Source organism: Nymphaea colorata, chromosome 3, assembly GCF_008831285.2.
Source record: "Nymphaea colorata isolate Beijing-Zhang1983 chromosome 3, ASM883128v2, whole genome shotgun sequence".
Taxonomy (NCBI): Eukaryota; Viridiplantae; Streptophyta; class Magnoliopsida; order Nymphaeales; family Nymphaeaceae; genus Nymphaea; species Nymphaea colorata.
Window position 1 is genome coordinate 21,901,266 of NC_045140.1, and position 14,413 is coordinate 21,915,678.

The 14,413-nt window shown below is 41.5% G+C and overlaps 2 protein-coding genes across 4 annotated transcripts; one reads left to right on the plus strand and one right to left on the minus strand.

Annotated features, from left to right (window-relative positions):
* Window positions 1-3,066: 3,066 nt before the first annotated feature.
* On the plus strand, window positions 3,067-7,103 carry LOC116250690 (fructose-1,6-bisphosphatase, chloroplastic). 3 transcript variants are annotated; one of them, XM_050076869.1, is made up of 4 exons: window positions 3,067-3,583; window positions 4,463-4,859; window positions 5,673-6,078; window positions 6,783-7,103. In XM_050076869.1, exons 1-3 carry the CDS (start codon window positions 3,188-3,190, stop codon window positions 6,071-6,073), a joined length of 1,194 nt encoding a protein of 397 aa, XP_049932826.1. In that variant the 5' UTR covers window positions 3,067-3,187; the 3' UTR covers window positions 6,074-6,078; window positions 6,783-7,103. The 3 variants fall into 3 exon arrangements, with proteins under 3 accessions (XP_049932826.1, XP_031480373.1, XP_031480372.1); XM_031624513.2 differs by having other exon boundaries at window positions 6,779-7,102; XM_031624512.2 differs by lacking the exon at window positions 6,783-7,103 and having other exon boundaries at window positions 5,673-6,194.
* A 99-nt stretch (window positions 7,104-7,202) lies between these two features.
* LOC116250688 (protein ECERIFERUM 2-like) lies at window positions 7,203-11,973 on the minus strand. Its single transcript, XM_031624511.2, has 2 exons — window positions 11,417-11,973; window positions 7,203-8,342 (listed from the first exon to the last, which is right to left on the minus strand). The coding sequence occupies exons 1-2, from the start codon at window positions 11,882-11,884 to the stop codon at window positions 7,473-7,475; spliced, it is 1,338 nt and encodes a 445-aa protein (XP_031480371.1). The 5' UTR covers window positions 11,885-11,973; the 3' UTR covers window positions 7,203-7,472.
* Window positions 11,974-14,413: the final 2,440 nt, after the last annotated feature.

Sequence of the window (14,413 nt, forward strand, 5' to 3'; positions counted from 1 at the left end):
GTTAAGGAGAGAGATATCGCGAACCCCTCTCCTTTTTTGCCCATACCTCAAGGTCAGTGATTGCTTCGGGACTAAATTGGAGAGTAGAACACCTGTCAACGGTAGGATCACACATTTATTGTTTGCATTTAGAAGAATAGCAACTACGAATTGAATTTTATGGACTCGCTGTTCAACCCGCTATGCTACGCCTCTTGGAATAATTTATTAAGGCATCTCATTCACATTAATTGATTGACATTTCTTGGAAAAAACAGGTCCACAGGATTCTCCTATCAACATAACCCCAGAAACTTGAAATTTGGGTCTATTTTAAGAAGTGTTTGAATGCGGAACGGAAGAGCTCGGCCGTCAAGATTATCTATTGAAGTTGGTCTGCGGTTTGTAAAGACATGCATCGGCCAACGCTGAAGCCGATCAAACAGACGGGAGAAGGGACATGTAGTCTCTTTTCAAACGCGTTACCTGTTTTAGGTGTGTTCAAACACCAAGAAAAATGAAGTTAGCTGGGAATTGCGGTGAGCAGCACACTGGGTCGTACTTCGCCCACCTACCCACACATCTATGATCTATGAAATGAATAATATATATATATATATATATATTGAAATCAACTACTCAACACATCTATGATTAAATGGTTTTTTAATATGTTGTTATGTTGAAAACTGTTGCAAATGATACATTCCGCGACGAAAAAACTCTGAAAAGCCTCCAATGTTTTCCGTTGAGCTTCATCGTCTTCATTTGTGCTTCAGTTGAGTAAATCAGTGGGTCGATGGCCATCAATTTATGATCATTTCTGTCGTCCACGGAAAAAAAGGAGTCTCACTCATATGAGTCCCTCTATGAGAATCCTGATAGCGACGCCTTACCTCTATCAATTTAAACCTTTTTTATGTCAGCATTACGATTGACGGGATGAAGTCAACTATGGTGGCATTGGAAGCAGTCATTGAATGTCTGTTTCGATAATTTTTTTAGTCTTTTTTTAAGTTTTATAGATTGTTTGGTAACAATGAAGGCACAGAACTGTTCTATGCATTCACCTCAAACATTGAGATAGAATCACGAAATACTACATTATACTATCTATGAATTTACCTTAATATTTAGAGCAGATATACGAAACAATAACATACTGTTACTGTAGCCAAACATCCCTAGAGTTCTGCTGGCTAAAGTTTGGCCAAGTATGAAGAAATATGAAACTATATTATCAGTTATTATCATACCCAAGTATGAAAAAACTACATTCAATGTTTCGCATGATGTTGGATTCAGATATTCATGAAAAATATGATTTTTATAGATTTCAGTAAGATATTAGATGATCTGTCTCCAGAATGCTGCTGCAAATGGTTTAAACATGAGATCATTTACATGCATTAGGAAAAAAAGATGATATCTCTTCGATTCCTCCGGCTATCCAGCCTCTCACAACAAGCAGTATCAGGCTGCATATTGCACACGAGCATCATAATGCACCAACCTCAAAAAGGTTAGGGGGAAGAAAGGTTAGGTTGGGGAGAGGTGGATTGATATGAATGCGTGGTTGCTTTCTAAGGTAGGTCATCCAACACCCCCTACTTTCCTAACCACTTGGTTGTTTTCTTCGCTCCACAGTGCCTCTCATTGCTTAAACCCCTTCTTGTCCTTGCAACCAACTAATTTTCATTAATCACATTTCATAAAATTGATTTAAGTACGGTTATACTTCACTGTCGCGAGCACTTGGATTCACTTCGGCTCCTTTCGGGATTCTGCTTATGTGTCACCAGCAGTTGAGATATGTTAAAAATCAATTGAATGTAACCAACCAACGAGTTATGCACACTAAATGCTTCGTACTATAGTTTCCCTTTTTTTTTTTTCATGTCTGTGTTCTTCTAAAAACTTATATATATATATTTTTTTCCACTTTTTATGAAAGAAAGCTTTGCTTCTCTTTACTGGTGCAAGAGCCCGAAGCTTAAGTAGGTTTTTTCTTTTTATGGGTTTTGTGGGGGCATCAGTTCTCAGCTAAGCAGTAGGATGAAATACTTCTCGTGCTTACCCAGAACTCCAATTGTTTTCACTAAAGACAAAACCCTACTATTGTTATACCAAAATCTTTTGGGGTTCTTGTCCTAATAACTGAGGGAGGGGAGAAAATGAGAAGATTCTTGACAATAAGGTTGGAGTAGATAACAAGCTAGCAGACAGCCTTGATATAAGTTTCTTAATAATCCTTTGGAGAGGAAGATTAATGCCCTGGGATGGAAGTGTAAGAGGTATTGTTCATTAAGGGGGTGTTTGATGGTTTGAAATTTTAATTCAAGAACGAAAATTTTCAGAATCGTAATTTCTCCTCGAGATGAAACAGAATCAAAATTTCAGGTTTCGGTTTCCTAATTCTGGAAACAAAATACCTTGTTTCTTTAGTAATTCCAAAGTTTTAAAAACTGAGCATTCTGGTTCTAAAATTCTATGGTTTTGGGTATATCAAACGCCCCTTAAAAAAAATCTTATATATTCATTTATTCGTTGTCAGTTTCTTCCTTGTCTCCTTTTCTACTCCACCCTAACCCTAACAGCTCCAAGCATTCGCTTTTGAATTTTACTCTTGAGAACTTGAAAGCTCCATAATAATTTAAGTAAATGGCGTACTTTCGTGCACAATTTTCTCCCACCTAATTGCATGATATGTGGTCAGACATTTTTTTCTACTTAACACTAGCAATTCCGGCATCGCTTGTATCATATTCGGCTTATCTGATTTTTATGTATTCGAATAGAAATGGAGAACCAATTTTCAAATTTACAATTCGAATCTGATGTGAATCGATTTTTTTTTTAACGTTTGAATTTGAAGTGCTTGTTATTATGAAATTCTTAGCAACCAAAACTGTTTCAGTTTGCCACCAATTTGATGCATGTGAGACTATACACGAATGTCGACAACATAGAATAACGGCATCAAATCCCGCTTGGAAAGGGTCGGGTCTCACTATGTCCCAACCTGCTTCGCCCCGTTTGTCCGGAGAATTTGGTCGGCGGCATTGATTTTCAGCGGCCTGTGTTCGAGAGAAAATAAAAAACCTCATCCTCATCTCCCGCGGGAAGATTCACTCCCTCCAGGGCCTCCACCCTTCAATTCCATGGTCATCTAAATGATCACAGTTTGTCATCCCGCAGCTCGATCACCATGCACGCCTTGACCTTCTTCTCGAATTCAAATAGTCTCAACACTTCCATCTCTCAATTCTCACCAAGAAGGAAGCACGGCGGGAGCATCGAAATTGGTCGACCCACGCTTTCCTTTTCCTGTTTCCGAGCAAAACTGAAGATGGGTCTTGATGGGGAAGAGTTGCAGACTCTTGGGGGCTACATGGCCAGTGGAGGGACCAACGTGGGAGACGATCTGGTGGTGCTGATGGACCATCTGCAATACGCGTGCAAAAGAATCGCGGCGTTGGTTGCATCCCCTGCGAATGCTTCTCTAGGGAGGAAGAAGAACAATAAAAGGAAAGAGAGTGGTGGACATGGCGACACAGGAACTAGTAATGAGCGTGACGACCCCAAGCCTCTGGACATTGTCTCGGTACTCTACTCTCTACTTTTCGATTGAATTGGTTGGGGTACATTGTCAACTTTCAATACCTTCAGCAGGGTTTTATGTTTTATGCGGAATTCAATTCAAAGAGGAATATGTATCTTATTTCGTTTGGTTTTTTATTCCCAACAAAGCAAATCTTCTGGCCTTTCCAACTGCTATGATGAACTTCCCTGTCGTGACGATGCATTGCATTATAGGGACCAGGACGGATGCTTTGATCTTAGACCGTAGTTTCTCTAGTGAAAATGGTTGAATTTATTGACACAGTACTTCTCCATCTCCCTAGGTGCAGTATCGGTTTGCCTAAGAAGCTTCTGTTAGGAGCCAAGATATTGGATTGGCTTTTGCTTCTTCTTGCTGTTCCATACCTCTTGTTAATTGTCACTAACTGTCTGCTTCAAAAGACCACGGGCTGACATCTGCAGAGATACAAGGAGGTACCTATTGCTGGATTTCTACGTCACGCATTTATCTTGTACTATGAAGAACTATCTTGTGGTAATTTGGCATGATCGGATTCTTGTATCATGAATCGAGAAACTGAACTAAGAACTCGCAGGGAATGTGCCAATTGAGGTAGTTCAGGTTAACTGCTTGGTATATTTTTGCCTTTGTGATGTCCGTTAGATAATTATTTACGGTGTACCTTATATTCCGACCAAGATGCTTTACCATGTTCTGTGATGACTTGAAGATGAGAATATTTAGAGTGCACCTCTTCTCCCTCCAAATCACATATCATTACAACATCATGTTCCATATCGTTGGATTGTCAGTGGCAATTGTCAGAAAGTCCTTACTGCAATTAATTTTTTTCTCCGTGACAGAATTATCAATTCTTTGTAACTGCTTTTGTTTGAACAGAATGATATAATTTTGTCCTCCCTCCGAAGCTCCAGGAAAGTTGCAGTCATGGCATCAGAGGAAGATGATGTCCCCATTTGGTTAAGTAACGATGGTCCTTACATTGTGGTGACTGATCCTCTTGATGGCTCTCGAAATATTGATGCTTCAATTCCAACTGGAACAATATTTGGGATTTACAACCGTCTCCAGGAATTGGACCATTTGCCCATTGAGGAGAAGGCACTGCTAAATTCACTACAAAGTGGAGCAAGGCTTGTTGCTGCAGGATATGTATTGTATTCATCCGCTACAATACTTTGCATTACCTTTGGTGCGGGAACGCATGCATTTACGTTGGATCATTCGACTGGAGATTTTGTCCTTACACATCCATCCATTGAGATTCCACGCAGAGGTAATGATTGAATATTGTTGACAAGCTGTGCTAGGGGCTGTATATCACCGAGAGGTCGTTGGTGTCTTTAACCATCTTGATTTTCTGGTTGTTAAATTGCAAGTACTTTCCTGTTCGCATTTACACCTTAAAAAGTGCATATGCTAACAATTTGCTCATCCTTTTCGCATGTCCAGCTTCTTCTTTTATGTTTCCACTACATTTTGCTCTTTTGGCTTTTTATTTCTTCGTGCTTCCTACTATAGAGGCTAATATCTACTTTCAGAGACACGTGTTCTGTTTGTCCTAGTTTTGATTCAGCGCAAGGATCTTCATTTTTCCTTCTTTTCATTTTTTTGTAGTCTTGCATACTATGGGGATGCGACTTTCATGCATGAATTGCTTCACAATTGTATTTCCTAGTTGTTGTATAAGATGCATCTAGCGTTGGTTCCTGGTAGAAATTTAAAGATTCTACTGCTGTTTTAACTAGCTCGGTCACATGAAACAATAATTGAGAAAGGTCACCTTGGCTTAATGGATTTTGAAAGCTAGCTTATTGCTAAGAAGACCAAGTTGGCCTCACCTACCCTTGGGCAAGGGAGAATGATTGAGTTCACCTTTTCCTAATCCATGTTCTACATATGATTGGTAACTGCCACCATGAATCAGAAACATATACAGGTGTTTTGTGCCTTGTGACCATATGTTGGTGTATTGTGAGCCTTGTGCCTCTTAACCATATAGTGGTGTGGTGTCCTAGCATCTTTTCCAGATAAAGATCACCTGCGGCTATGATTTCCGGGATGTAATTATTACTGCTTCATTTGACAGGTCAAATCTACTCAGTAAATGATGCACGGTATTTTGATTGGCCTGAAGGTTTAAAACTGTATATTGATAATATTAGGCAAGGTAAAGGTCAGTACCCAAAGAAGTATTCTGCTCGCTATATTTGTTCACTCGTTGCTGATCTTCATCGCACATTGATTTATGGAGGGGTGGCTATGAACCCAAGGAAGCATCTTCGTTTAGTTTACGAGGCAAACCCTCTCAGTTTTCTCGTGGAACAGGCTGGAGGAAAGGGTTCTGATGGTAAAAACAGGATTCTGTCAATTCAACCGGTGGAACTTCATCAGCGGCTTCCTCTGTTTTTAGGAAGTGCGGAGGACATAGAAGAGTTGGAGAGCTATGGTGATGTCCAGCAGTTGGTAAATCCTGGATATGAAGTCTGATTGATGTAAGAAAAATCGAACTACAGTTCTGTTTATGATCATGCTGCTAAATGCTAGTTCGTTTAAGGATGTGAATGGTAAGGGAGATCTAGCTGTAGTCTATTCTGATTTTCATTCTTTACTTCTGTCCTCTTCGGATATCCTTTTTGTGAATGTCAAAGTAGTTGGTAAATGACTTAACAACAGTTCCGTCTCTACCACGGCTACGCCCCAACTCCCACTCCATGTTCACCTAGTTTTGATACGAAAGGACCAGCCTCTTTTGTCGCTGTGAACAGCTAAAATCTCTTTCATGATAATTGGTCGATGATAAGAAGGCGGAAACTCCCAAAATGTAGTGCCAGGCAGAGCTTATTCAGTTCAGTTCTCAATTGCCACACTGGCATTTTCATGAATCATTCCTCCACATGAATCATTCCATGGAGGACATCTGCCCATGATTGTCCAGTGCCCTCTTGATTGAAATGATGTGCAAACTGTTGTTCTTTTCTTCTTTCCAAACTTTTTACAATGGGTTTCATCTGAAGTACCGCTCTAGTTGTGTACAGTTTAGTGGTTTCATCATCTAATCATAGGATCGGACCACACCTGTTCGAACTCCGTTAGGAAATGTTTAGCTTTAGATTAGCAGAGGACAATTGCATTCTGTAACCGTTGAATTCAGTGTTCCATTTAATTGCTAGAAAACTGAACACCCTCGTGCAGGTAGGTTGGCTGCAGTCAGTGACGTCCAGCACCGTTCTTGAACGTTTGGTTTCTCTCCTGGCGTTCCAAAAGCAAGAACCAAACACGCTTGAGGGGAAGAACTACAGGGGCAGTCGATCAGTAGAAGATTTGTTCCGCTTTAAGATCAGTTTGACGCTTTCACTAAACTGTTTTCCGGCCTTGCAGCAGCAAAGTACGTTCCGGAACATTCTTTCATTTTGGAAGCCGTGAAGGGTTCGGATTTGGTTCCAATCTACCATCTACTGAATTCAATTTCCCTATGTTACCATGTTTGGATAGGAACTGAGGATCAAACCCTGATTTTCTGAAACTGCATTTATATGTAATTGGGTGGGATGGCGGTCCGACTTATTATGAAACTGCATAGTAATTGCCGAAACAATTACTAGTCGGTATGAATCTCTTTACCAGATCCAACAAAATGCATTTGAATCTCTTCTGTCCGATCCGTTTACAGCCTCGACAGAAGGCAGCACTGCTGTTGGCTTGCTGCTTCACTCACCCAGACAGCGGAAGCGTGCATGCACACGCGCGCGCGCGCACACACACACACACACACAAAGTAAACAGGAGCAGCTTACAGAGTAAAGACTACCTGGACGTACTCATGCAACAAGGGCGCACGCACACACACACACACACAGAGGGTGAGCGAAGGGAGGACGATTTCTGTCTAGACGCCCAACTCCGACCTGAGCGCGCGCACCATGGAGTCCATCTGATCCGAGGGCATGCACACACTCACCACCCTCCCGCCTCCTTCCTCATCATCGGGCCCGGGCAGCACGAGCACCGCCCCTTCCTTTCCCACTCCCTCCACGTACAAATCAACAAGTGCCGGCCCTCTTCCCCCCAACCTCAGATCGTAGCAGCCCACTCCCTCCAGATCCACCAATGTCAAATCCCCGCCGTACATCTCTACCTCCGGGTACCCTTCCCCTTCCACCCACCGTTCGATCTCCTTCCTCCCGTCGGCTCCCCCCTCCTTCCTCCCGTCGGCTCCCCCCTCCGCCACCGCCCGTGCCAGCTCTCCCCAGTCCGCTCCCGCCGCGTCAAAGTCGATCCCCACGCCCCTCACGCTCTGCCGCCCGTTCCCGATGACCGGAGCTCCCTCAACGCCCCGATCCTCGCGGACCACGGTCACGCGCCGGACGGAGCCTTCCCCTCTGGCTGCCGCCGCTGCCTTCCAGGCCACGGCCGCGATCGCCTCGAACGCCGAGAACCGCTCCCCGACCTTGGACCTCAACTGCCTCAGCTGCGGCCCGCTGAAGCGGAAGGAGCGGTGCTCCGTAGGTGTCTCCCCGCTGGCGATCTCCCAACGGTCTTCGACGGTGGTGGCCGGCTTCACGGGCAGTAGGGACGGCTTGAGCGGTCGTGCAATGGGGATCTCCGGCTTGGAGAAGCTGAGGGTCGGTTCTCCCGGCGAGTTCCCGGCCAGGATGTCTCCCCATACGTTCATGAAGTCGCTCGCCGAGAAGGCGTCACCAAGGATGTGGGACCAACTAAGGCCGATCGAGAGGCCGCCGCACTTGAACGTGGTAAACTGCACCCATGCCGTGCAAAGCATAATATTATTAGTGGAATCCTTCATGCATTACTTAGTACATACGAGACCAAGAAGCGGAGGCCTGCATCCTTCTTTTGGATTAAACAATATCTACCTATAGTTTCCCCTCTTTGACTGCTTAAGAAATGGCTCAAACTGTTTGCTTTCTAATTCCTATTGGACATTACATTCATGGAGATGGAGAACTCTCGCTCTTCATTAAAAGCATCCCTCTTTGTTCCTCTCCTTACATTTATAATTATATATGCGGTCGTCATAAAACTTGCGGTAATTTTGATAGATCCTTAGATCGGTAGAAATGGTAGGCTACCACCTTCCTTGATCTGTATTTATAGGCATTTATTGGGAAAAAGAAGAGATGGAACAGTAGAACTAGCAGGACAACACCAGAACATGTGGCCAGGAATGCAGGACTGGAAATTGATCCATCATTTTCAAACTTAACAGCCTTTACATTTATATTTTTCTCTTACCACCTGCCCATGGTGATGTCTAGAAAATGTGTCATATTTAATGAGAAAAATAGTATGTGGCCGAATGAGATTGGTGGCCCTTGCTAGTTGGCCTGACTCCATTGACATGTGACCCAACTCTCCTTATTTTACATGTTAATACATAAGTGTCTTGCTCAAGTGGGTTAAGCAGTGATGGACTCCACCAAGTTCCAGTTCCAGAGGGCTGGATCTTTTGAAAAAGCCATTAGTTTAGGACTAGTTTTTTACCTGAATTGCAGTAGCGTCACCATAGGCAGCTATCAGAATTAATACATGAAGTGATGTGATAGCTATCAAAGTTTTACAGGTTGATACGTAATGTGACTGCATAAGCTTTTATCAAAGTTAAACAAGAAATTTTAGGTGGATGGTAGTTATCATTTATTAATATATATATCCTAACATGGGGATATATTTTTCTGCCAAGTCAAACCCAACTGGTAAATTTAGAGGATGTTTGGTATATGTATCTATTTCAAAAATTGGTTAGATTCATTAGACACTTTGAAAAAAGTATTAATGAGGTAGATTCATGAAATAGTAACATATTGTTACGGCTTCTAAACAGCCCCAAGTTACATGAATTGACTACATAGGAGCTGTCCAAGCCCGACTGAAGCAATCGTCGGGCAGACGGCTATATTGAACGTATGTAGGACTAGGACCTGCACATGTAGCTGTTCTTTTCAATTTTTATAATGAAACTTTATGGAGTCCATAAAGAGATTGTACTTTTTTTTTGGGCAAGTTTTATTAGTTTACCAAGTAGGTAGTTCATCGATTCGAGAAAACCTAGTACTCATTCATACATAAATAAGTTAATAAGGTGTAGGATTTTGGATAGTCAAATGGTAGTTGATAGTGCTTCACATTTTTTAACATATATATGTATATATTTTTCTTCTATGAGTAAGTAAACAATGACTATGGTTATCTAGAGTCATTCTGCTATCTAATCAAAACATAAATTTAAAGCATATGGATGGTTGAAAGAAAACAATGAAAAAAATGTGTAAACTAATATTACATGATAAAAATGTCTATCACATTTTTTTTCTCTTAATTGTTCATTATGTTGGATCGAACGACACAAATTAGATACATGAGTGACTCTAAAAAACTAAAGCCACCATGCAATTTTCTTTTATATATATATATATATATATAGTATTGCTATTTTGGCTAAGTTGTTTATCTCGTACAAACAAGCCTAAGCCAGTCCTTATTATATTGGCCTGAGCTCAGTCATAAGCAGTCCTTAATTTGCTATACAGCTTGCGACAACTTGAGATCGAAATTGCACAAGAGCTGCATGATTCCATCACTTGACTTCGGTGTACGAACACGAAATGTTCAAGTTGGAAAAAACAAACAGTCTGATACAATCAAGGACATTTATTCGCATCTAAACGGAGGTGTATCTAGTTCCAAATTGCAAATATAAAAATGCTGAGACCCGAAATGTCTTTTTATGGAAAACTAGACGCTTTCTGAAACACAAAGGAGTACCAGCTAAATAAATCTCTATCCCTTTAAAAGGTAAATTTAAATACTTATAAAAAGGTAGGGGTGAATTCTGTCCACAATGGCACAAAAAGTAAGAAGGAATATATTCCTTGCATAACAAAAACCCCGTTGTGGAAAGAGCCCAGACTCCCATTCCACCTGAAAAAAATTCCTCGGACAAATTTTTTCCAAATCATTTTAAAAGAAAGCGTTTGATATAAATTCTAAAGAAAAAGAGTTGGACACATACAATGTAGGGCGCGTCGACGTACCTTTCGCCATATTTCGTGGTGCTGACCCCGTGAAGTGGGAAAGTAACCGCTTTTATAACGTGATTTGATAGAAAAGGTCCAAAGATATTACATCTCGTGTTTGTTTGAGAGGAAAACGACTACATCAGCATCTACCTCTTTCCTTATCCCCCACCCACATGGAGTTGATCAATGTGAATAAGTGCATTTGCTGAACTTGAATATTTTATTGTCCTAACGATTCCCTAAACACGGCGCACGGGTTAGAAGTACTTGGGGATTAAAAAAAAAAAAAATCCGGCGTCCAGAAACTCCTTAACCCGTCCGACAAGCGCCTAGAACTGCTTGGGTAAAAAAAAAAGAAAAAAAAATCCGGTGCCTAGAGACATAAAATCCCAAAGTCATCCCCTCGCCCCCAGGGTCATAGTCTCTTTATGGGCTTTCCAACCGACGCTGAGGCCACATGGATTCTAAGTTTTTGCAGAGCTTTTTCTGTGCTACAATAAATGCATATTCATGAGACTTCAACATGTGATATCTCTTGAACTTGGTGATGAAAGTAACATTTATCATTTTTATCGCGTGAGCAAAAGTCTTTTGTTTCTCACCTTTATTTTCCTGTTTCCATTTTTTTAACCTTTTCGAATTTTAAACCCTTATGTTCACTTCCCTTAATGTTATGATTGAATGTTATTATTATTTTAAAAAATATGTAGAAAAATGACGATAGAATCATAGATACTTGAAGGTAAGTGGGTTAAATTCCCGATAAATTGAGCAAAAACGGTGAGTCGGTTACCTGTATGTAGACAAGGGGGGAGAAGCCGATCTGAGGGCCGATGACCTGCTGGGCGACGAGCCTGCAGTTGAGGGAGGTCTCGTCCGACTTGAGCCACTCGTCGAGCGTCATGGCGCACTTGGCCTCGACGATGCGGACGCCGCCGTCGTTGCACTTGATGTAGAAAGGGGGGACGGCGGGGCCGGGGCCGGTGCCGGCGGCGGTGGGAGACTCGCTCTCGCTCTTCCTGATCCTGCCGGCCACCGGGAAGTAGAGGTCGAGCAAGCTGAACATGGGCTTCTTGAGCTGGTAGATGTCGAGGCCCTGAACCTGGTCTTTCCTGAAGAAGTAGACGACCTTCACGTAGTGGAGCCTCATGGCGAGGTCCAGGGCGCTGAGCTCGTGGACCACGTTCTCGCCCGTGACGTGGGCGGGCACCACCGAGGAGATCCTTATGCCGCTGATGCTGTCGCCGGAGGAAACCACCATCTTGCTTTGGAGGAGGAGAAGAAAGAAAGGAATGAACGGAAAAAGAGGAGACAGAGAGAAGAGGCCCTTTGTTGGCACAAAAAGGTTGGAGGGGAGGAGTGCCTTTTAAAGTTGAGCAAGGAGTAAGCGGGCTCTGTACGTAGTAATGGTGCACCGCGAAGTTTTCTTTGTTGTTAATGACTAAAACGTTTTTCTTAATAGATAAATAAAAAAAAATTGAAAAACTAAAAACGAACATTTTTTTTATTTCTAAAATGTTCTCACTTTTTATAATGTTTTTTTTTTCTTTGGCGTAGCGTGCATGTGTCGGGTGCACCGCTCATTCTTATCAAGAAGAGAGAGAGAGAGAGAGAGAAATGAAAATGCATAATAAAATTTGAAGATAAAAGTTTTCTTGAAAATAAAAGTTTTTTAAATACAAGAGCAAACAGCAAGAGAGAGAAAAAAAGAGAAATTTGTCACTTTAAGAGCCCGGGTGCTGAGTGCGCTGGCTCTGTTGATGTGAATCCTGTAATTTAATTGGCTGTCTTTCAAATACAAACATTTCAGGAGCCCCTGCCAATTTTTCAAGAAAAGTTTTTAGTGAACAATCTTTATTGAAATTAGAAAACAGACTAATAGTTACAAAGTCACTTGGGGAGTTAGATGAGCTTTGAGGCTTTGAGCGGTTCAACTCATAGTTCGCAAACATGTGACTTGAACTCAAATAGGCACATGACTGGTTTATTGGGTCAGCGATTTGACTCGGTTGAGTTTTTAAAATAACCTGAACTGGGCGAGTCAAGACGAGTCAAAGGTGAGTCAGGCCGAGTTAGGTCGAATCAAAGGTGAGCTCGGCCAACCTTGTCTCGTAGCCAGGTTTTCTAGCAATCTGAGCTGAGGGGCGATTCTTGAACCAACTCAATGAGTCAGCCAAATATGGTTCAATTTTCTAGTCCACGATTTAGGTCTACATGTGGAATAAACCAGGGCTTTTATGTTATGGGGCTAATACGATGTGACATGTTCTCACCCTTTTATCGATGGGGCATTTCGGTTACTTTATAAGAGGAAATTCGTTTTGTGTTTCACTTTTGGCCTTATAAATGAATGAAGGGTCTTCCATTCAACCAACACGGATATTTTATTCATTTCTAATTCATAACACATGGTCACTTGTTAAGGACGCAAGCTGCTGCTTGGAAATAACCAGGACAGATTTATCTGGTCATTAAAATACAGTATTTCACCAGAATATTGTATTGCAGGCCACAAATCATTTGATCAACTTAATTGGTAGTTCGTAAGATCTCATTCACAAAGTAATTTTTTGAACGTCAAAGTGCTAGCTGTTGTTTCATGAAAATACTTGATCAATTTAATTGGTAATTCATAAGGTGTCATCCATAAAGTATTTGTATGAAAGTCAAAGCACTAGCTGTTATCCAATTTTTGTAACAACGTTTATCAGCTTCATTGGTACTTCATAATGTGTCACTTATAAAGTAAATAGTGAACATCAAAGTACCATCTGCCATCTAATTTCAACTTCATTGGTACAAACATCAATCAAGTTAAATCTACAACTCATAATCAACTTATATACGCAAGTTGGTACGATTGAAGTCAAAATCTTAGATTTTTTTTTTTATACATTGGGGCTCAATTTTTCTTAAGATCAAAAGTCAAAACAAAGAAGATTCTCTTTCCTCGAGGCTTCCCTTAAAACATCATAGGTGACTAGGGCTTACGAATTGCATTCGCCCCTCCCAATGTGAACCGAGAACCATAACATCAGATCCAGATCTTAGATTCAAAAACACCATACGAACCATGTTCTTGAACTGATTGGAAGATGGAGCGGCAGGATCCAGACTCCCGATTATGATTGGTTAGATAATGGCTGGCCTATCTTGTCGGTGTCTAGGGGCATTGCTAACATTAACACTGCACTTAATGGATCCAGATCAGAACCAACAGTGTCGTGACCCAAAATGTCTGGCAACGTGGTGGGCCGTGAGCCCACACAGTGTTGCAGATATGTCTTAAATACCTGCCTTCTTAACTATTGGTCAAATTTATTGGTGCCTTTCCTTTTCCACAAGCTTCTCGTCAGGTCTTCTTCTCACCCGACTCGATCAAACCCATGATGTTGGTATCTAATGCATCACAAGCTCTAAATCCCAATCATATGAGAGGCAAGAAAGAGAGAGCCCAAGTTACCATTATTGTTCTTTTTAAATGGGCGAGGTAAATTCTTTCGTGTCGAGAAATTAATTGACTTATTAACTGCCATTGAAGCGGCAGTTGGAATCGTTGGTGAAAAGATCTTCACTAGCGCGGTGAAGAATGGACCTGGAATCTGGTATGCAACTCGACATTCTCATTTCCACCACTTTGATTCCCAACTTGGTATGAAAACTCATGCAAGTCCATATAAAAGAATCATTATGTCAGCCACCCAATACCTTTAAATTCCAAACCAACACGACCTAAAACTATAGCTTATAAGACTTAGAGCACATCATCCAATCATTATTACACACACAT